A 21,963-nucleotide genomic window follows, 5' to 3' on the forward strand; every position below is an offset into this window, starting at 1 on the left:
CCGGGGCCATGACCCAGACTCTCTGGCCTGGCTCGAATTCGATGGTAGAGGAGTTCCAATCGTACCACCGCTTCATGTCCTCCTGGCTGGCCTCGAGGTTGGCTTCGGCCATGGCTCGGAACTTGCGGGTCTGGTTTCGGAGGGTCAGGAGGTATCGGTAGACGTCAGGAGGGGCGCCTTGGAGCTTCGTCTCCCAGCCCTCCTTGACCAGGCTGAGCGGTCCGCGGACTGGATGTCCGTACAATAGTTCAAACGGGCTGAACCCCAGGGACTTCTGCGGGACCTCCCGATAGGCAAACAGGAGGCACGGCAGCAGGACATCCCATCTCCGCCTGAGGGGCCCTTCCAGGCCCTGGATCATTCCCTTTAAGGTTCGGTTGAACCGCTCAACCAGTCCGTTCCCCTGAGGGTGATAGGGGGTTGTGAATTTGTACGTGACCCCGCACTGCTGCCACAGGGACCGCATGTATTTGGAAATGAAGTTCGTGCCCCTGTCGCTCACCACTTCGCGGGGAAATCCCACTCGGGAGAAGATCCCCATCAAGGCCCGGCCTACCACGGGGGCCGTTATAGTTCTTAGCGGGACCGCCTCTGGGTACCTGGTGGCGTGGTCCACGAGGACCAGGATGAAGCGGTGGCCCAGGGCGGTCTGGGGGTCCAGGGGCCCCACGATGTCGATTCCGACCCATTCGAACAGGGTGCTGACGGCTGGAAAGGGCTGGAGGGGGGCCTTGACCCGACCCCCCGTCTTCCCGCTGGCTTGGCAGGTCTGGCAGGACCGGCAGTGGTTGTCCACGTCTCTCCGCATCCGGGGCCAGTAGAAGTGGGTCACCAGATGGCTGTAAGTTTTGTCTTGCCCCAAGTGTCCGGCGAGGGGCACGTCATGTGCCAGGTTGAGCAGGAACTCCCGGAAGCGGAGGGGGACCACCAACACGCGGCTGGCCCCGAGTTCTGCCACTTTTTGCTCACTGTACAACAGGCCCTCGGCCCAGTAGACCCAGTGGGTGCCGGTCTGGTCCCCGTTGGTTTGTGCGGACGCTTGTTGTCGGACCCCTTCGAGAGAGGGACAGGACTGCTGCTCTTGCTGGAACTGCTCCCGGGTGGGGCCCCCTTCGTGTCGCCATTGTGCAAGTTCTGGTAGGGCGCACGGGGAAGCAATCTCCTCGGGGGAGGATTCACTAGGTCCAGGGTCGGTGTCCGCCTCCCCCTCGCCGCCGGCGGGGGGTGGTGCGAGCCCCTCGGGCTGGGCGGCACCGGGGGCCAAGGACGAGCGGGGGGCCGGGGCGGTCATGGACCGGGTGATGGCGCAGGCCCATTCTGATAGTCCCAGCATTCGGAGGTGCTCTCGTCGCTCTACTTGAGCCCAGGGGGAACTCTCCAAGTCGTTCCCCAGGAGGCAGTCTACGGGTGCGTCATCGCGGACCGTCACCTTTAGCAGGCCGGTCACCCCTCCCCACTCGAAGGGGACCAGGGCCATCTGGCACAGGCTTTCGCTGTTGTCGGCCGTCCGGACGGGGCACAGCACATTGGGTAGGATCTGTTCGGGGGTCACCAGGTGGCAGCGGACAGCGGTGACGCTGACGCCGGTGTCACGAAGGGCTTCGGCCCGTTGTCCATTGACGGTGACCTGCTGCCTGTACTTCTGGGTGTTGCTTGGGATGGGGGTGCGGGGCACCATTTCTCGGCTACCCAGGCAGACCAGGGACATGGCTGCCGGCTCCCATTCGGTGGTCCCTCGGTCGAGGGTTTCTTCTTCCTCTTCTCCCTCTCCCAGGGCGGCGGCCGCCAGCTGTCGGGGCGGGGGCCCGCCGGCCCCGCTTCTTCGGTTCAGGGGGCAGACCGGGTCGCTGGCATAGTGTCCGGTTTGTTGGCAGCCGTAGCATGTTACTGGTGGCCGTGGTCCGGGTCTGGCCGGGGTCGCCCCCCTTCGGGCTAGGCTCGGGGAGAGGTGTTGCTGCGGTGGCCCTCGAGGGGGGCTCCTGGGGGCCCTGGCGGGGGGGTCCCGGTTCCTGTTCGGCCCTCCCCCTCCACCGCGTTGGCGGGGGGGTCCGGTGGGGTTCCTCTGGTACTCCCCCATTGAGTTCCGGGGGACTCGGGAGTTGACCCATCGATCGGCCTCGACGGCGAGTTTTCGTGGGTCGGTCATCTTGCTGTCGAGGAGGTGTTGCCTCAGCTCCACGAAGCAATTGTTGGAGAGATGTTCCCACACGATGAGGTCGACCAGCTGCCCGTAGGTGGTGACTTTGCTACCCTTGATCCATCCTTCTAGGGCCCGGCTGAAAAAGTCCACATATTCCACCCAGGTGGTACCCGGGATCTTTTTGCAGTCTCTGAACCGCTGGCGGTACATTTCCGCGGTTAGCCCGTAGCGGGTGAGCAGGGCCTCCTTCATGTGATCGTAGGAGGTCATCACCTCCTCCGGCAGCTGGAGCAGTGTGTCTCGACCCTCACTCAGGAACCGCCCCCACAGGCCGGCGCCCCAGTCCTTTCGGGGCACCCGATGAGAGGTCATGGCCACCTCGTAGGCCTTGAACCATTGTTGGATGTCGTCATTCTTATAGTACTCCTTGACGACCTCTTTCGGGATATGTACCTTGGCCTCGGCAGGCGGTAGGGTGTCTCTAGTACTGGGGGTGTTGGTCCCCCCGTTCTTGGCCTTGATTTCGAGCTCTTTGAGACTTCGCTCGTGCTCAAGGGTCAGTTTCTTTTCCTCCAACTCTCGGTGCCGTCTCTTCTCTTCTATCTCCTCTTGAAGCCGTAGCTGCTCTAGGGCCAGTTTCTTTTCCGCCAGCTGGAGTTCGCCGTCCAGCCGCAGTCGTGCGAGCTCTAGTTCGTGGTTCCGGACCTTCTCCCGCTCTCGTATTTCTTCTTCGGAGAGGCCGGTTTCTAGGCTCTTTCTTCCTCCGGTTGCCGGAGTCAGTGCGGTTGATGTGGCCTCAGTCAGGGGCAAGGGACCTTCTTCTTGGGAGTGGCCTGCCTCGGCCTCCAGCCAGGTCCTCAGGGCTTTCTGCATCTCCTCTTTGGTACCTAGGCCGGTTGTTGCAATGCCTTTGTCCTTGCAGAACTGTTTTAATTCCTTTTGCGTATATTCCTCCAACCGTTCGGGCTGGAACTCCATGGTCGCGTTATTTTCCTGGTTGCTCATGATTACTGTTTGACTGGATGGGTAGCTAGTGGGTACTGGCTGGTACGTACTGCGTTCGGCTCGGATCCCACCGCTGGCCACCAAATGTTGGAAGGCGGACCCCGAGGAGTCGGCGAGACCACTCAGGGGGGCCCTCACACTGCACGAAGTAGCCGAGCGCTGCAGAGAAGCCTCCTGAGAGATCCGTCTCCTATCACGTACTAGCACAGTAACACCACCACACAGGACTCAAGGAGGTGGTCTCAAGACGAGCAATTCTTTATCAGCACTTAAAGGTTACGGGATCAATATTTACACGAAAGGGATCAAGGGATCCACCAAAAGTCTCAGTGTCTCTTTTGAAGGGTAGGGGTAGCGGGACAGTCTTTGGCAGGAGCTCGGTACGAGGGTACCTGGGGCCCAGTTCTTATCCTCAAGCTGGAGGACCTCCGGATCTCGGAGGGGTCGAGCCGCGACGGCGTCAGCAGGGCTCTGGCGTTCAGTTTGTGGGGAGCCGCGATCAGGTCAGCAGGGCTCTCAAGATGGTTTCTGCTCAGCTCGAGCCGCAACGTCGTCAGCAGGGCTCCGAGGGAGGTTTCAGCGAGGTTGGGCCGCGACAGCGTCAGCAGGGCCCTGATGTTCCGGGGGGCTTCAGGGTTTCCACAAGAAGGAGCCGCGACGCAGTCTGCAGGGCTCGTGGTAGTTCAAGCAAGAGTTCTTCTCTGTAGGGTCGGCTGCGATTCGATCAGCAGGGCTCTCGACTCCGGGATACAACTCCCGATCTGTGGCGGGGTCGCCCCAGATATAGGTCTGGAGCCCTTTGATGTCCGGACCCTTGCGCCCGGGGGGGCGGAGAGGCCGGGTGGAGGTGGCCAGACGCCCAGCAGGAGAGGCGCCAGGCCCAAGAGAGTTGCAGGGCGATCACACCTAGGGATGGGAGGACAGTTGGGGGTCTCATCGATACTGTCCTCCGCCGGGGGCGGTGAATGGTTCATGTGGCACCCCCTGGCCAGTTCTTGGTGCCTCGATGTCGGGGCTTCGCTGGGGCCGAGGCCGGGTTGAGCAGGGTCGCGCCGGCTGGCGCACAGAGTCACGTGGATGCCAACAAGATGGCGGAGCCCCGAGGGGTATGCGACCTCGTGCGGCTCGGAATGAGGGGTCTCGGTGCAGTTCGGAAGGGTGGCCCGTGAAGGCCGGGGCGGGGAACGGGCACAATCCACGGGGGTAAGGACCACGCCACGAGGCCGGGTCCAACACCTATATATCAAATTAATTGTAAGCACTCATCTGCATAACACACAAAGCGCTCTGCAATAGGCACAGTGCCTAACGCCTTAAAAATGCAACGATCACTCCCTTGCTAAAGAAACCACTGCGCAAGCCACCGGAACCATCATGTGTGCTCACTCACAGACACATACCCAGACACATAAAAGCAAAAGCACCTGTGGAATGCTCACATGGATGGGAGCTATAAATACACAAAAATGGCAGAAATTCACATGTCTTATGAGGCAGTCTCCATGGCCCTCGCTTCATACACACAGTGACTCACATGCATGGGATGCCTGTACAAGGCTCGCCGAAAGGTCCCCTCGCTCGGTACACACAGTGACTCCCATGCCTGGGATGCCTGTACAAGGCTCACCGGCAGGTCCCTTCACTCCGTACACACAGTGACTCACATGCCTGGTATGCCTGTACAAGGCTCTCTGGCAGGTCCCCTTCCTCCATACACACAGTGACTCACATGTCTGGGATGCCTTTATAAGGCTCTCCGGCAGGTCCCTTCGCTCCGTACACACATTGACTCACATGCCTGGGATGCCTGTACAAGGCTCACCGGCAGGTTCCCTCACTCCGTACACACAGTGACTCACATGCCTGGGATGCCTGTACAAGGCTCTCCGGCAGGTCGCCTTCCTCCAAACACACAGTGACTCACATGCCTGGGATGCCTGTACAAGGCTCACCGGCAGGTCCCCTCGCTCCCTACACACAGTGACTCACATGTCTAGGATGCCTGTACAAGGCTCTCCGGCAGGTCCCCTTGCTTCATACACACAGTGACCCACATGCCTGGGATGCCTGTACAAGGCTCTCCGGCAGGTCCCCTTGCTCCGTACACACAGTGACTCACATGCATGAGATGCCTTTATAAGGCTCTCCGGCAGGTCCCCTTGCTCCGTACACACAGTGACTCACATGCATGGGATGCCTTTATAAGGCTCTCTGGCAGGTCCCCTTCCTCCATACACACAGTGACTCACATGCCTGGGATGCCTGTACAAGGCTCACCGGCAGGTCCCCTTGCTCCCTACACACAGTGACTCACATGTCTAGGATGCCTTTATAAGGCTCTCCGGCAAGTCCCCTCGCTCCGCACACACAGGACTCCTATGCCTGGGATGCCTGTACAAGGCTCTCCGGCAGGTCCCCTCGCTCCGTACACACAGTAACTCACATGCCTGGTATGCCTGTACAAGGCTCTCTGGCAGGTCCCCTTCCTCCATACACACAGTGACTCACATGTCTGGGATGCCTTAATAAGGCTCTCTGGCAGGTTATGTTATGTTATAGGGTTCTTATATAGCGCCTATCACCACCGGTCTCTAAGCGCTCAACAGAACAACCACACACATACTGACGCCTCAGTGCCCTCTGCCTGCTCCAATTAGACTGAAGATATTACCTTTCCAAAAAGGTGTGTCTTCAGTTTTTTCCTAGAAGAGAGTAACTGTGAGTCTTCCTTCAGACTGGCCGGAAGGTCATTCCAAAGTTGGGGAATGAGTACTGAGAAAGCACAGCCTCCTTTGGTTTTTAGATTAAATCTGGGTTGAGCCAGATTGGAGACAAAACCAGATCGTAGGGATCTGCCGGGAACATACTTCCTCAGGCGTTGCTTGAAATACTCTGGGGCGTTGCCAAAGAGAACCTTGTGAGCCATGCAGAGACATTTAAATTGGACCCTAAACTTCACGGGCAGCCAATGCAGCTTACGAAGAAGTATGGTTGCATGTGAGCTTCTCGGGAGAGAGAAGATCAGCCTGGCTGCGTCATTCTGCACAACCTGCAGTTTCCTCAACAACTTCTGCGATAAGCCCAGATACAAAGCATTACCATAATCAACCCTCGAAATAACAGTCGCTGAGACGATGGTTTGCAGCGTAGAAGCTGAAAGAATGGTGGTGAGCTTACGTAGCTGCCGCATCACGGCCGTGCAGGAACCCACCACAGCCGACACTTGAGGGGCCATGGTAAGGTCCGCATCAATCTTTAGGCCGAGACTCTTCACTACTGTGCCAGGAATGGGAGTTTTACCGAGTTCTGGGGGCCAGTACAGATCATCCCAAGGGTTGACCTTGTTGGTAAGCACCATCACCTCCCTTTTCTCGGTGTTCACCTTGAGGAAATTATTGGTCATCCAGTTGACCGTAAATCTAAGCAAGTTCCTTACTGATTCCTGGGCTTCTTTTGTTTCTTCCAGCTGCACCAGTAGCTGCGTGTCATCCGCATAGTTAAAGATCTCACAATTTCTGCGCGTGAGTTCTTCCATCAGAGGTTGCAGGTAGATGTTGAACAGTAAGGGAGATAGTGCGGACCCCTGAGGCACCCCCCATGTCACATCCTTAATCCCGGACAACTGATCCCCCATCTGAACCCTCTGAGTGCGGCCTGTTAGGAAGGATTCTAGCCACTTGAATGCCTGGCCAGTTATCCCCTCGCTTCATACACACAGTGACTCCCATGCCTGGGATGCCTTTATAAGGCTCTCCGGCAGGTCCCCTCGCTCCGTACACACAGTGACTCCCATGCCTGGGATGCCTTTATAAGGCTCTCCGGCAGGACCACTCACTCCGTACACACAGTAACTCCTATGCCTAGGATGCCTTTATAAGGCTCTCCGGCAGGTCCCCTCGCTCGGTACACACAGTAACTCACATGCCTGGGATGCCTGTACAAGGCTCTCCGGCAGTTCCCCTCGCTCCGTACATACAGTGACTCCCATGCATGGGATGCCAGTATAAGGCTCTCCGGCAGGTCCCCTTCCTCCATACACACAGTGACTCACATGTCTGGGATGCCTGTACAAGGCTCTCCGGCAGGTCCCCTCGCTCCGTACACACAGTGACTCACATGTCTGGGATGCCTTTATAAGGCTCTCCGGCAGGTCCCCTTGCTTCATACGCACAGTGACTCACATGCCTGGGATACCTGTACAAGGCTCTCCGGCAGGTCCCCTCGCTCCGTACACACAGTGACTCCCATGCATGGGATGCCTGTACAAGGCTCTCCGGCAGGTCCCCTTCCTCCATACACACAGTGACTCACATGCACGGGATGCCTGTACTAGGCTCTCCGGCAGGTCCCCTCGCTCCGTACACACAGTGAGTCACATGCATGGGATGCCTGTACTAGGCTCTCCGGCAGGTCCCCTCGCTTCATACACACAGTGACTCACATGTCTGGGATGCTGGTATAAGGCTCTCTGGCAGGTCCCCTCGCTCCGTACACACAGTGACTCACATGTCTGGGATGCTGGTATAAGGCTCACCGGAAGGTCCCCTCGCTCCATACACACAGTGACTCACATGTCTGGAATGCCTGTACAAGGCTCTCCGGCAGGTCCCCTTGCTTCATACACACAGTGACTCACATGCCTGGGATGCCTGTACAAGGCTCTCCGGCAGGTCCCCTCGCTCCGTACACACAGTGACTCACATGTCTGGGATGCCTGTACAAGGCTCTCTGAGAGGTCGCCTCGCTGCACTTCACACAGTATTGTCACCGCTATCTCCAGGGCTCCGTCGTCGTCATAGTCTCGGATCATCTGATCGGCGAGGTCCATGTATGACGCCTTGTTGCCCCGTCTTCTGGACACCTCAGCGTGCCCCTCTATTGGGGGGTACTTTTCCAGGAGTGATCTGCATTGCTGCAATTCCTGCTTTTGCAGCTCTTTGAAATGTAAGAAGAGCAGGTGCCTGGCTTGTCCTGCCATCGAGATGCGCTGCTTTCTGTTCCGGAGAAGTGATCAGCTGCAATGGGACATGGGCACAGTATTAATAGGACATGAGCACAGTATTAATAAGACATGCGCACAGTATTAATATGACATGAGCACAGTATTAATAAGACATGAGCACAGTATTAATAGGACATAGACCCAGCACTATTGGGACATGGGTAAAGTGTTATTGGGACATGGGTACAGCAATAATGGAATATGGGCACAGCATTTATAGGACATGGGCACAGCCTTAATGGTGCATGGACCCAGTATTGATGGGAAATGGGCACAGCACTAATGGTACATAGGCACAGCATTAATAGGACATAGACACATCGTTAATGAAACTGGAGCAGAGCATTAAGACACATGGGCACAGCATTAATGGGACCTTGCATGTCATTAATGGGACAGGGGCAGAGCATTTATGTGACCTGGTCACAGCATTAGTAGGACATTGAAACAGGCAGTATTGAGACACAGGAACAGCATTAACGGGACAGGGGAACATCCTTAATAGGCTTTGGAGCGTCTTGCCATCCAATTGCACTGGTTTCTGCCTCAGAGAAGCGATCGACTGTAATGGGACTTGGGTCCAGCATTAATGGGGCATGAGTAGAGCACACATGAGACATAAGCCAGAATTAATGGACCTAGGTGATGCCTCACATCTTGCTGCACCGCTTTCTACCTCAGAGGAGGAGTGATGTCTAATGTGACTTGGACAGCGCGGTAAAGAGCCATGGCCACTTCATTATTGAATCTTGGAGAGCTCGGACACCTCTCTTCACTTTTTCTGTCTCAAAGACACAATCGGTTGCAGTGGGACCTGGGCACCATGTTAATTGGACCTGTGCACAGTATTAATGGGACACATGTAAAGCTTTAATCGGACATGGTCACAACATTAATGGGACATGGCCACATCATTAATTATTCTTGGTGAGCCCTGCCATCTCCCTTCACTTTCTTTCTTCTGTCTCAAAGACACAATAGGCTGCAGTGGGACCTGGGCACAGCAATAATGGAACCTAGGCACAGGATTAATGGGACATAGGCACAGCATTAATGGGATGTGGACAAATCATAAATTGATCTTGATGAGCCCTGACATCTCTCTTCACTTTTTTTCTGCCTCAAAAACACAATTGGCTGCAGTGGGACCTAGGCACGGCATTAATGGGACCTGGGCACAGCATTATTGGGACTGGACAAATCATTAATGAATCTCGCTGAGCCCTGACATTTCTCTTCACTTTTTCTCTCTGAAATACACAATTGGCTGCAGTGTGACCTGGGCACAGCATTAATGGGACCTGGGCACAGCATTACTGGGACATGGACGGATCATTAATGAATCTTAGTGAGTCTTGACATCTCTCTTCACTTTCTTCTGTCTCAAAGACACAATCGGCTGCAGTGGAACCTGGGCACAGCATTAATGGGACCTGGGCATAGCATTAATGGAACAAAGGCATAGCTTAATGGGGCCTGGGTACAGCGTTAATGGGACATGGGCACAGTATTATTGGAACATAGGACAAAAGTCATGGGGCATAGGAAAATAATTAATGGAACAAGGGCGCAGGATTAATGGGACCTGGGCACAGCATTGATGGGACCTGGGCATAGCATTGATGGGACCTCAGCACAGCACTAATGGGACATAGGCTGCATTATTGCGACATGGGTCTCAAAATTAATGGAGCTTGGCGAGCCCTGACATCTCTATTCACTTTCTTCTATCTCAAAGACACAATCGGCTGCAGTGGGACCTGGGCACAGCATTAATGTGACATAGGCACAGCATTAATGGGACCTGGGCACAGCATTAGTAGGATATGGGCACAGCATTAATGGGACCTGAGTACAGCAATAATGGTATCAGGGAACAGCAATAATGTGACAAAGGCACAGCACTAAAGGGATATGGGCAAAGCATTAATGGGACATGGGCACAGGATTAATGGGACGTAGACCAACATTCATGTGGCATGGACACAGCATTAATGGAACAAGGACAAAGGATTAACGGAAACTGGGCACAGCATTAATGGGACATGGAACAATCATTAATGGATCTTGGGGAGCCCTGACAACTCTATTCACTTTCTATTGTCTCAAACACACAATTAGCTGCAGTGGGACCTGGGCACCATGTTAATTGGACCTGTGCACAGTATTAATGGGACACATGTACAGCTTTAATCGGACATGGTCACAGCATTAATGGGACATGGCCACATCATTAATTATTCTTGGTGAGCCCTGCCATCTCCCTTCACTTTCTTTCTTCTGTCTCAAAGACACAATAGGCTGCAGTGGGACCTGGGCACAGCAATAATGGAACCTAGGCACAGGATTAATGGGACATAGGCACAGCATTAATGGGATGTGGACAAATCATAAATTGATCTTGATGAGCCCTGACATCTCTCTTCACTTTTTTTCTGCCTCAAAAACACAATTGGCTGCAGTGGGACCTGGGCACGGCATTAATGGGACCTGGGCACAGCATTATTGGGACTGGACAAATCATTAATGAATCTCGCTGAGCCCTGACATTTCTCTTCACTTTTTCTCTCTGAAATACACAATTGGCTGCAGTGTGACCTGGGCACAGCATTAAGGGGACCTGGGCACAGCATTACTGGGACATGGACGGATCATTAATGAATCTTAGTGAGTCTTGACATCTCTCTTCACTTTCTTCTGTCTCAAAGACACAATCGGCTGCAGTGGAACCTGGGCACAGCATTAATGGGACCTGGGCATAGCATTAATGGAACAAAGGCATAGCTTAATGGGGCCTGGGTACAGCGTTAATGGGACATGGGCACAGTATTATTGGAACATAGGACAAAAGTCATGGGGCATAGGAACATAATTAATGGAACAAGGGCGCAGGATTAATGGGACCTGGGCACAGCATTGATGGGACCTGGGCATAGCATTGATGGGACCTCAGCACAGCACTAATGGGACATAGGCTGCGTTATTGCGACATGGGTCTCAAAATTAATGGAGCTTGGCGAGCCCTGACATCTCTATTCACTTTCTTCTATCTCAAAGACACAATCGGCTGCAGTGGGACCTGGGCACAGCATTAATGTGACATAGGCACAGCATTAATGGGACCTGGGCACAGCATTAGTAGGATATGGGCACAGCATTAATGGGACCTGAGTACAGCAATAATGGTATCAGGGAACAGCAATAATGTGACAAAGGCACAGCACTAAAGGGATATGGGCAAAGCATTAATGGGACATGGGCACAGGATTAATGGGACGTAGACCAACATTCATGTGGCATGGACACAGCATTAATGGAACAAGGACAAAGGATTAACGGAAACTGGGCACAGCATTAATGGGACATGGAACAATCATTAATGGATCTTGGGGAGCCCTGACAACTCTATTCACTTTCTATTGTCTCAAACACACAATTAGCTGCAGTGGGACCTGGGCACCATGTTAATTGGACCTGTGCACAGTATTAATGGGACACATGTACAGCTTTAATCGGACATGGTCACAGCATTAATGGGACATGGCCACATCATTAATTATTCTTGGTGAGCCCTGCCATCTCCCTTCACTTTCTTTCTTCTGTCTCAAAGACACAATAGGCTGCAGTGGGACCTGGGCACAGCAATAATGGAACCTAGGCACAGGATTAATGGGACATAGGCACAGCATTAATGGGATGTGGACAAATCATAAATTGATCTTGATGAGCCCTGACATCTCTCTTCACTTTTTTTCTGCCTCAAAAACACAATTGGCTGCAGTGGGACCTGGGCACGGCATTAATGGGACCTGGGCACAGCATTATTGGGACTGGACAAATCATTAATGAATCTCGCTGAGCCCTGACATTTCTCTTCACTTTTTCTCTCTGAAATATACAATTGGCTGCAGTGTGACCTGGGCACAGCATTAATGGGACCTGGGCACAGCATTACTGGGACATGGACGGATCATTAATGAATCTTAGTGAGTCTTGACATCTCTCTTCACTTTCTTCTGTCTCAAAGACACAATCGGCTGCAGTGGAACCTGGGCACAGCATTAATGGGACCTGGGCATAGCATTAATGGAACAAAGGCACAGCTTAATGGGGCCTGGGTACAGCGTTAATGGGACATGGGCACAGTATTATTGGAACATAGGACAAAAGTCATGGGGCATAGGAAAATAATTAATGGAACAAGGGCGCAGGATTAATGGGACCTGGGCACAGCATTGATGGGACCTGGGCATAGCATTGATGGGACCTCAGCACAGCACTAATGGGACATAGGCTGCATTATTGCGACATGGGTCTCAAAATTAATGGAGCTTGGCGAGCCCTGACATCTCTATTCACTTTCTTCTATCTCAAAGACACAATCGGCTGCAGTGGGACCTGGGCACAGCATTAATGTGACATAGGCACAGCATTAATGGGACCTGGGCACAGCATTAGTAGGATATGGGAACAGCATTAATGGGACCTGGGTACAGCAATACTGGTATCAGGGAACAGCAATAATGTGACAAAGGCACAGCACTAAAGGGATATGGGCAAAGCATTAATGGGACATGGGCACAGGATTAATGGGACGTAGACCAACATTCATGTGGCATGGACACAGCATTAATGGAACAAGGACAAAGGATTAACGGAAACTGGGCACAGCATTAATGGGACATGGAACAATCATTAATGGATCTTGGGGAGCCCTGACAACTCTATTCACTTTCTATTGTCTCAAACACACAATTAGCTGCATTGAGACCTGGGCACAGCATTAATGGGACCTGGGCACAGCATTAAAGGGACCTTGGCTCAACATTGATAGAACGTGGGCACAGCATTAATGGGACCTGGGAACAGCACTAATGGGACATATGCACAGCATTAATGGGACATGGATACAGCATTAATGGGACCTGGGCACGGTATTAATGGGTCATAGATGGATCATTGTGTCTTAGTGAGCCTTGACATTTCTCTTCACTTTCTTCTGTTTCAAACACACAATCGACTGTAGTTGGACCTGGGCACAGCATTAATGGGACATGAGTACAGTATTAATGGGACATAGGTACATCATTCATGGGACTTGGGCACAGCAATAATGGGACCTGGGCATAGCATTAATGTGACATGGGTACAGCATTAATGGGACATAGGCCATCATTCATGGAGCATGGACACAGCATTAATGGGGCCTGGGCACAGCACTAATGGGACATAGGCACAGCATTAATGGGACATGGATACAGCATTAATGGGACATGGGGATGGGATTAATGGGTCATAGATGGATCATTGTGTCTTAGTGAGCCTTGACATTTCTCTTCACTTTCTTCTGTTTCAAACACACAATCGACTGTAGTCGGACCTGGGCACAGCATTAATGGGGCCTGGGCACAGCACTAATGGGACATAGGTGCAGCATTGATGGGACATGGGCACAGCATTAATGGGACCTGGGCACAGTATTAATGGGACATAGGCACAGCATTAATGGGCCTGCACTGCTGTCTGCTCCATCTTGGCACATACCTGTAGTACTTTATTTGGCATGGGGAGGACATGAAGCGGTGGGCTGCATTGCCAACACATTAATACACCCTGTGAGTCCTACTGTCCCACAGCACCCCCTCTGTCTCAGAAGAGTGGGGAGATGCATTGGGACAGAGGCACAGCATTATAGGGACACCGGCGTAGCATTAATGGGACATGGGCACAGCTGGAACTGACGTTGCCAGATGTCAAAAACATTAGTTCAAGGACAGGTTTTCAAAGGACATCCCATCTCACATGCTAGTTACAGACAACAAAAGGAAGCCTCACTGAAGGTTAGTGAGGTAGGAGTCACTTTGAAGTACCGATAAAATGAAAAAAAAGAGCTGTGGGTGAGGTACTAGTCCACTTTGAAGAAAGAGAAGTGTGTAGGGGTGAGGTACAGGTGGGATATGACAACAGAGATAAGTACAGGGTGAGTGAGGGACCTGCAAGGGATGAAGAGAGGACGGGTGAGGCAGAGGCGAATGATGCATTGAGTGAGATGGAGGGAGTTTGAGGTATAGTTAAGAAATATAGAGGGCACACAATAGAATTAAGGGAGGGAGAGTGGGTGGAGGGAGTGAGAGAATGAGGGAGGGTTGAGAGATGGAGAAACAGGTGTTCAGGGTTTGTATCGTAGAATTAAGAGATGCGGAGGGGTGTAGAGTGTGTGAGGTAGAAGTAAGAGATGGAGAGGAATTTGAGGTGGGTGACATGAGATTAAGAGAGGTATGCAGAGTGTGAGGAAGAGATAAGAGAGGTGTGCAGGGTATGTGAAGAGGAGATCAGAGAGGTATGCAGGGTGTGTGAGGAAGAGGTAAGAGAGGTATGCAGGGTGTGTGAGGAAGAGATAAGAGAGGTATGCAGGGTGTGTGAGGAAGAGATAAGAGAGGTATGCAGGGTGTGTGAGCCTGCTGTGAGATAAGAGCGGAGGATGACTGAAGAGGAAGCAGGTTGTGTGAGGCAGAATTGAAAGTTTAATTGTGGGTAAGGTAGATTTAAAAGATTTGAAGAGGGGTGCAGGGTGATTGAGGTAGAGCTAAGAGATAAAGGAGATGTGCGCAGGATGGGTACATTTGTGGGGCTTGTGAGGTTGAGTTACAGAATAAAGAGGGTGTGCAAGGTTTGTGAGGTAGAGTTGATAGATAAAGGGGGTGCAGGGTGTGTGAGGTAATGTTAAGAAATAAGGAAGGGGTGCAGGTTGTGTGAGGTAGAGTTAAAGGATGAAAAGGGTATGTAGGGTGTGTGAGGTCGAGTTAAGGGATGAAGAGGGGGTACAGGTGTGTGAGGTAGAGTTAAGGGGTGAAGAGGAGGTGTAGGGTGTGTGAGGTAGAGTTAAGGGATGAAGAGGGGGTGTGGGTGTGTGGGTGTGTGAGGTAGAGTTAAGGGGTGAAGAGGGGTTGCAGGGTGTGTGAGGAAGAGTTAAGGGATGAAGAGGAGCTGCAGGGTGTGTGAGGTAGAGTTAAGGGATGAAGAGGAGCTGCAGGGTGTGTGAGGTAGAGTTAAGGGATGAAGAGGGGGAGCAGGGTGTGTGAGGTTGAGTTAATGAATAAAACGGGAGTGCAAGGTTTGTGAGGTAGAGTTAAGATATGAAGGGAGTGCAGAGTGTGTGAGGTAAAGTTAAGAAATAAAGAGGGGTTGCAGATTGTGTGATGTTGAGTTAAGGGATGAAGAGGGTGTGCAGATTGTATGAGGTTGAGTTAAGGGATAAAGAGGAGGTGCAGGGTGTGTGAGGTAGGTTTAAGGGATGAAGAAAGGGTGCAGGGGGATGTGAGGAACAGTTAAGGGATGAAGAGGGTGTGCAGGGTGTGTGAGGTGGAGTTAGGGATGAAGTGGGGGCGCAAGGTGAGTGAAGTAGAGTTAATGGGGGAAGAGGGGAAAGAGGGTGGCAGGGTGTGTGAGGGAGAGTTAAGGGATAACGAGGGGGTGAACGGTGTGGGAGGTAGGGTTAAGGGATGAAGAGGGGGTGCAGGATGAGAGAGGTAGAGTTAAGGTATGATGAGGGGGTGCAGGGTGTGTAAGGTTGAGTTAAGGGATGAAGAGGGGGTGCAGGGTGTGTGAGGTAGAGTTAAGGGATGAAGAGGGGGGGGAGGGTTTTTGATTTAGAGTTATGGGTTGAGGGATGAAGAGGGGGTGCAGGTGTGTGAGGTAGAGTTAAGGGATAAAGAGGGGATGAACAGGGTGTGAGATAGGGTTAAAGAATGAAGAAGGGTTGTAGGGCATATGAGGTAGAGTTAAGGGATGAAGAGGGTGTGCAGGGTTTGTGAGGTAGAGTTAAGGGAAAAAGAGGGAGTGCAGGGTGTATAAGATAGGGTTAAAGGAAAAGGGGTGTGCAGGGTGTGTGAGGTAGGGTTCAGGGATGAAGAAGGGGTGTAGGGCTTGTGAGGTAGAGTAAAGGATTGAAGAGGGGGTGCAGGATGTGTGAGGTAGAGTTAAGGGAAAAAGGGGGTGCAGGGTGTGGGAGGTAGGGTTAAGGGATGAAGAAGGGGTGTAGAGCATGTGAGGTAGAGTTAAGGGGTAAAGACGGATGCAGAGTGTGTGAGGTAGAGGTAAGGGAGGAAGAGGGGTTGCAGGTGTGTGAGGTAGGGTTAAGGGATAAAGAGGGGGTGCATGGTTTGAGAGGTAGAGTTAAAAGATGAAGAGGGGGTGCAGGCTGTCTGAGGTAGAGTTAAGGGACGAAGAGGGGGTGCAGGGTGTGTGAAGTAGAGTTAAGCAATGAAGAGGGGTGCAGGGTGTGTGAGGTAGGGTTAAAGGATGATGAAGGGATACAGGGTTGCGAGTTAGCGTTAAGGGATGAAGAGGGGTGCAGGGTGAGTGAGGTAGAGTTGAGGGGTAGAGAGGGGGTGCAGGTTGTGTTCTGTAGAGTTATGGGGTGAAGAGGGGGTGCAGGGTGTGTTCTGTAGAGTTAACGGGTGCAGACGGGGAGCAGGGTGTGTGAGGTTGAGTTAAGGAATAAAGAGGGGGTGTAAGGTTTGTGAGGTAGAGTTGAGAGATGAAGGGGGTATAGGGTGTGTGAGGTAATGATAAGAAATAAAGAGAGGGTGTAGGGTGTGTGAGGCAGAGGGGAATGATGCATTGAGTGAGATGGAGGGAGTTTGAGGTATAGTTAAGAGATTAGAAGAGGGGTGCATGGTGAGTGAGGTAGAGCTAACAGATAAGGTGATGTGCGCATGATGGGTAGATTTGTGGGGCTTCAGGATGCATGAGGTAGGGTTAAGGGATGATGAGGGGGTGCAGGTGTGTGAGGTAGAGTTAAGGGGAAAAGAAGGGGTGCAGGGTGTGTGAGGTAGAGTAAAGGGATGGAGAAGGGGGCAGGGTGTGTGAGGTAGAGTTAAGGGATGAAGGGGGGTGCAGGGTGGGTGAGGTAGAGTTAAGGGGGTAAGAGTGGGTACAGCGTTTGTGAGATAGAGTTAAGGGATGAAGAGGGGTGCAGGGAGTCTGATGTAGGGTTAAGGGATGAAGAAGGGATGCAGGGCATGTGAGGTAGATTTAAGGAGTGAAGAGAGGGTGCAGGATGTGTGAAGTAGAGTTAAGGGATGAAGTGGCCCACTGCTGATGTAGGTTCACAAGCAGGAATCAGCTAAAGTGGCCGAGAGAATTCAGTTTAAGGCTTTATGCATTGCCCATAAGGCACTCTCAGCTAAGGCCCCACCAATCCTCCGATCCATTATTTCCCTATACCTCCCTAAAAGATCTTTGCGATCTGAGAAAAAACATCTAGCCATAGTTCACAGAGTATACCGAGCTCGGTGTGGGGGTCGTCTTTTCTCCCTCATATCGGCCAAATGCTGGCATCAGCTCCCAGATCTTATCCGACTCGAGGCCAATCATCTCGCTTTTCGCAAACAACTGAAAACTCTGCTGTTCTCTGGAACCTTCTGATCGCTTGATTGTTTGGTGGCTTTGTCTCCAGCGCTGGGAAGCCTTTGGTAGCCATGCGCTTTACAAATGCAGATTAATTAATTCATTCATTCAAGAGGGGGTGCTGAATGAGAGAGGTAGAGTTAGTGAGCTAATGCTACCAGATTTGAGGGTGCGGCTTGCAGGGGCGGGGCCAGGAGGGGGAGGAGCAAGATGGCAGATTGACGCCGTCTAGGAGAGTCGGGTCATGGAGGTGCTCAGGAGGCTCGGAATTTGCTGATGGAGAGATGTGGCAGTGGAAGGGGCATGAAGTCACGAACGCACGCATGATAGGATAATATTATAGAAACGCCGAACTCGGTAAAAAGACCGGCAAAGAAAAAAAAATGGCAATACGGTAAAAACGAAAACCCGAAATGAAAGTGGAATTGTGGAATAGGGAGACGGAATTGCTGACGGTATTTTTGAACAGATACTTGCTTGTTTGGTACTTGCTGGCGTTCTGGCGGTTTCCGTGGCTGGTGGAGGCTCATGCTGCGCTGTGCTGTGCTGATGGGGACTGATGAGGGCATCATCGTAGTCTTGGCGCTTTGTGCTTTTATCTCCTCGGGGAGGAGAGACGCTCCCTGACAAGACGCCCAACTTGGCAAAGAAGCACCAGCAAAAAACAGCAAGCGGCAGACGGGCTAGTGGCAAGCCCGAAGTGGATGTGGACTACTGGGCAGGAATTGCTGACAGATACATCTTTGCTTGGTGGTGCTGCTTGCTGGTGCTTGCTGGTGCTCCGGCTCTGGCGATCTGTGCAGTTGGAGGTGGCGCTGGGGAGCTGAGCGCAGCTGAATGCAATTGAATGCAGGCGACATTAAGGATTGGCTTTAGGTGCTTGCCGCACACTAGGGTAGCTGAGTGTTTGGCTGCCCAACGACGAGCACAAGAGAGCCGGCGAGCTGGTCGCCACGGTCACTTGGCGGTTAAACTGTATTTATCTCAACGGGATATGGCCCCACCAAAAGAGATGGTCAGGAGTACTCGCGCTACTAATAGAGCACTGGTGAGTACAACAGCGACTTGGGGTAGTAACATGGATGCCGAAGGTGTGGAAATGCAGAGGGCGGACTCTCCCAGCTCGGCTTTTGGACTGGGGAAGGTGGGAAAACCTGTGCTGCAATTTTTGCAATCAAAGAAGTCAAGGGATTTGTTTCCTTCTGATATTGTGGCGGAAGCTGATATTCTTAACAATGGCAAAATATTAGCAGATATGGTGAACCAGACAATTGGGGTGCAACACAGTAGCATGATTTCTATTTTTTCAGGACACACTGTTCCAAATAACTTGCAGGCATCGCCTCAGACGCTTCCTCAGCCTCAGCCTCAGTCTCAACCTCAGCCCAAGGAAGTCTCAGATAATAAGAGGGTCCCGGATCTGGATAAGGGCTCGATTGAAGTAGGGGCTGAGCAGGGCTGTCCCTTCATCAGCCCTGCTGAATCAGCGACTGTTCGGGATTCCCCGAGAACACCGGGGGCGCTTAAGTTTGTTAACGGCTGAGAGAATGAGACAGCAACGGAGCCTAGAATAGCTAAATCTGGTGAGAGTAATCCTGAGACGACTGGTAGCCTTGGTAATCTTGGTAATATTGGGACCCCCAAAAGACCTATTATCCCTGTAATTGCCACTGTGCCTTATTAACTAATATTGGGTGATTTGGGTACTTCATCTTTGGCTTCTGTTATCGACACTGACCAAGCACAAGAACAGAGCCAAACCCAGACCCCCTTTGTGCTGCAGCATGAAGTCATAGTCGGCCAACAAAAGAAAACTCCAGGGACAGTAATTGTTAAAAAGAAGCATCAAAGCCAGAATCAAAAACTGAAAGCAGTGAAGGAGCTGAAAAAAGCTTTTGGGGGTCTAGATCAAGTAATAGGAGACGAGATGGCAAAACAACGGAAAAAGGAAGCTACAGCGGATAACTCATATGGCGATGGGTACAAGCAAAAGGTGGGGTCAAAAATACGGTATCAAGGCTATCAGAGACTGACATGATTGATGAAACTAGGGGAGGAATCAGGCTGGTGGCTGAAGGCACCGGTGACCTAGGATCTGGCCCTGGGTCAGCTTCGATGATGTCGCTGGGAGAAACGAGCATGCAGCAACTATCTGGCGATCTGGAAAGTAAAGAGGAGCAAGGAATTGAAACTAAGATGCTCTCGTTGATTCTACAGAGACTTACAGACCAAAGAGAAGAGACTAGAGAGCTCTTCACCCAGGTTCGATTAGATACCCAGGGCATCCAGCAGTCTCTAAAAGAAGTTACTACTAAAGTAGGATCACTGGCCGGTGAGATTGCTGAACTTCAACAGCGAGTGGCGGACATGGAAGAAACAGCTACGAAAACTGTTAGTATAACTGAGAAGCACGATCACGTCTTGGCTACGATGTAATTTAAGCTAGAAGATCTGGAGAATAGACAGCGGAGACAGAATCTGAAGATGTTTGGCATTCCAGAAGGACAAGAGGGCACAGACCCCAGAACATTTATAGTACAAACACTGCAGAAATTGTGTCCAGACCTTAGCGATTGGGTTAGGGATTGCCAGATTCAAAGGGCTCATAGGCTGCCAATGGTCCAAAAGAAACAAGACAAGTCTGCTGAAGGTAACTCAATTTTCTTTCGTTCCGATTACTGTAAGGTAACAATGGACAGAAGATGGCAGCTTAGGCAATTGATCGACCCAATGAAAGCCGCTGGAGTGCAGGCATATCTGCAAGAGCCGGCTCGACTAAAAGTAATTTGTGGGGGTCAATCTTATATGTTTTTTTCAGAAACAGAGGCAAAAAAGGCGCTATGTGGATTGTAGAAAGAGGGGACATGCTAAAAGGGGGAAAAGGTATATCTTTCTAAAGTAAATTCTTGCTCCCTTATCTATGCGAGAGTAGAACTTATTAGTGGTAAACAGCAGAAGTTACTACATTAATGCTTTTTCTTCATTTTGGTCTCTGTGAGGAAGGGATTTATTGTGGTATATGATAAAAATATTTCATTTATGCTTTCCTCTGTTTTATGACTTGTTTTGTCTCGTGTTGAATAACATGGAGACTAGAATCCTCTGGAACCTTTGTGACATGGTCTCTTAGTGGGCTGCCAAAGTTAACGGCAACTCTGAGAAAGGGGATGATTCCTCCTTCTAGTTGATGGGGGAGGGCCAATCTCTAGCAGAGGTTGGGGGAGAGGGAGGGATGGGAGGGAAGAATTGGGGGTTTAAAGAAGAAAAGGTCAATTATTGGGTAGAAAGTAATGATAAAAGTATTCAGATAATCAAGGTGGCTACTAAAAGAAGTAGGTATTTTATTCTATATGGAGGGGGTTAAATGCCTAGCATGGAATGTTGCACGGTTAAATAGCAGGATAAAGAGACGACTGCTGGCAGAAGAGCTAAAAATGCATAATCCTAGTGTGGTTATGCTAACAGAGACACATCTATCATATAAAGACCGGGGATTGCTAAAACAGTTAGGGTTTGAGGTTATAGTATGTTCAACTCCGAGTGTTTCCATATGCGGACCTGCAATATTAAAGAACAAACGGTTTAGGGTAATAGTTGGTAAGACAACATCGGACAAGGGAGGTCGCTGGGCTATCTCACAGTTTATAATAAAAGAGAGGAAATATGTGTTCTGTGTTGTGTATGGCCCTAACAACGATGATCCTACGGTGGTGGAAAAGATAAATATGGAACTTTTGAACTGGGAGGTGGATCGGGTGGTGATGGGTTATTTTAATTGTATTATGGACAATGGGATTGATACGACAAGGAGGGGGGCATTTCAGAGGATGCGGAAAACACGTAGGGCAATCTGGGAACTGGGTCGACTACAGACTATCAGTGATGCCTGGAGAGCATTGCACCCAAGCTTACCAGGGTATACTTATTTTTCGGCCCCACATAAATCCTATTCAAGAATAGATATGGCTTGGGTGTCTGCACAAATATTATGGTCTACAGAAATAGATATATGACCGAAAATAACATCAGATCACAATCCCTTTCTTCTTACTTTTAAAGTCAATACAGAGAATAGGCCACCAAGATTTTTTTCATTCCCTAGGTATCTTTTATCAGATGCGGATTATATCGCTAGCACCCGGGAACAAATCAAAAGCTTCTTTGAAGAAAATACGGGGTCTACCACTCCCCTTGTGGTGTGGGATACATTCAAATCCGTTATTAGGGGGCATACCCAACAGTATATCTGGCACCAAAATAAAATTAATAAAGGGATTCTGAAGGAGACAACCCCTGCAATTCGTAGGGCAGAAGATTTACATGCAGAGGCAGTTCTGAAGGGGGCGGGCGAGTCAGAACAATTGGGGTTTGAGCTAATTAATCTTAGATTGGGTCTGAAAAAAAC

At 51.2% G+C, this 21,963-nt stretch overlaps 1 protein-coding gene across 2 annotated transcripts in view; it reads right to left on the reverse strand.

Annotated features, from left to right (window-relative positions):
* The window catches only part of LOC146822514 (NACHT, LRR and PYD domains-containing protein 3-like), a 326,776-nt gene that overhangs the window by 255,012 nt on the left and 49,801 nt on the right, over nucleotides 1-21,963 (reverse strand). For both annotated transcript variants that reach the window (XM_085613632.1, XM_085613633.1), the window contains exon 2: nucleotides 7,847-8,160. In XM_085613632.1, the coding sequence (XP_085469758.1) occupies nucleotides 7,847-8,123 (277 nt within the window). In that variant the 5' untranslated portion in view covers nucleotides 8,124-8,160. The remainder of the gene's footprint in view (nucleotides 1-7,846; nucleotides 8,161-21,963) is intronic.

This window comes from Triturus cristatus, chromosome 6 (assembly GCF_964204655.1).
Source record: "Triturus cristatus chromosome 6, aTriCri1.1, whole genome shotgun sequence".
Classification (NCBI taxonomy): Eukaryota; Metazoa; Chordata; class Amphibia; order Caudata; family Salamandridae; genus Triturus; species Triturus cristatus.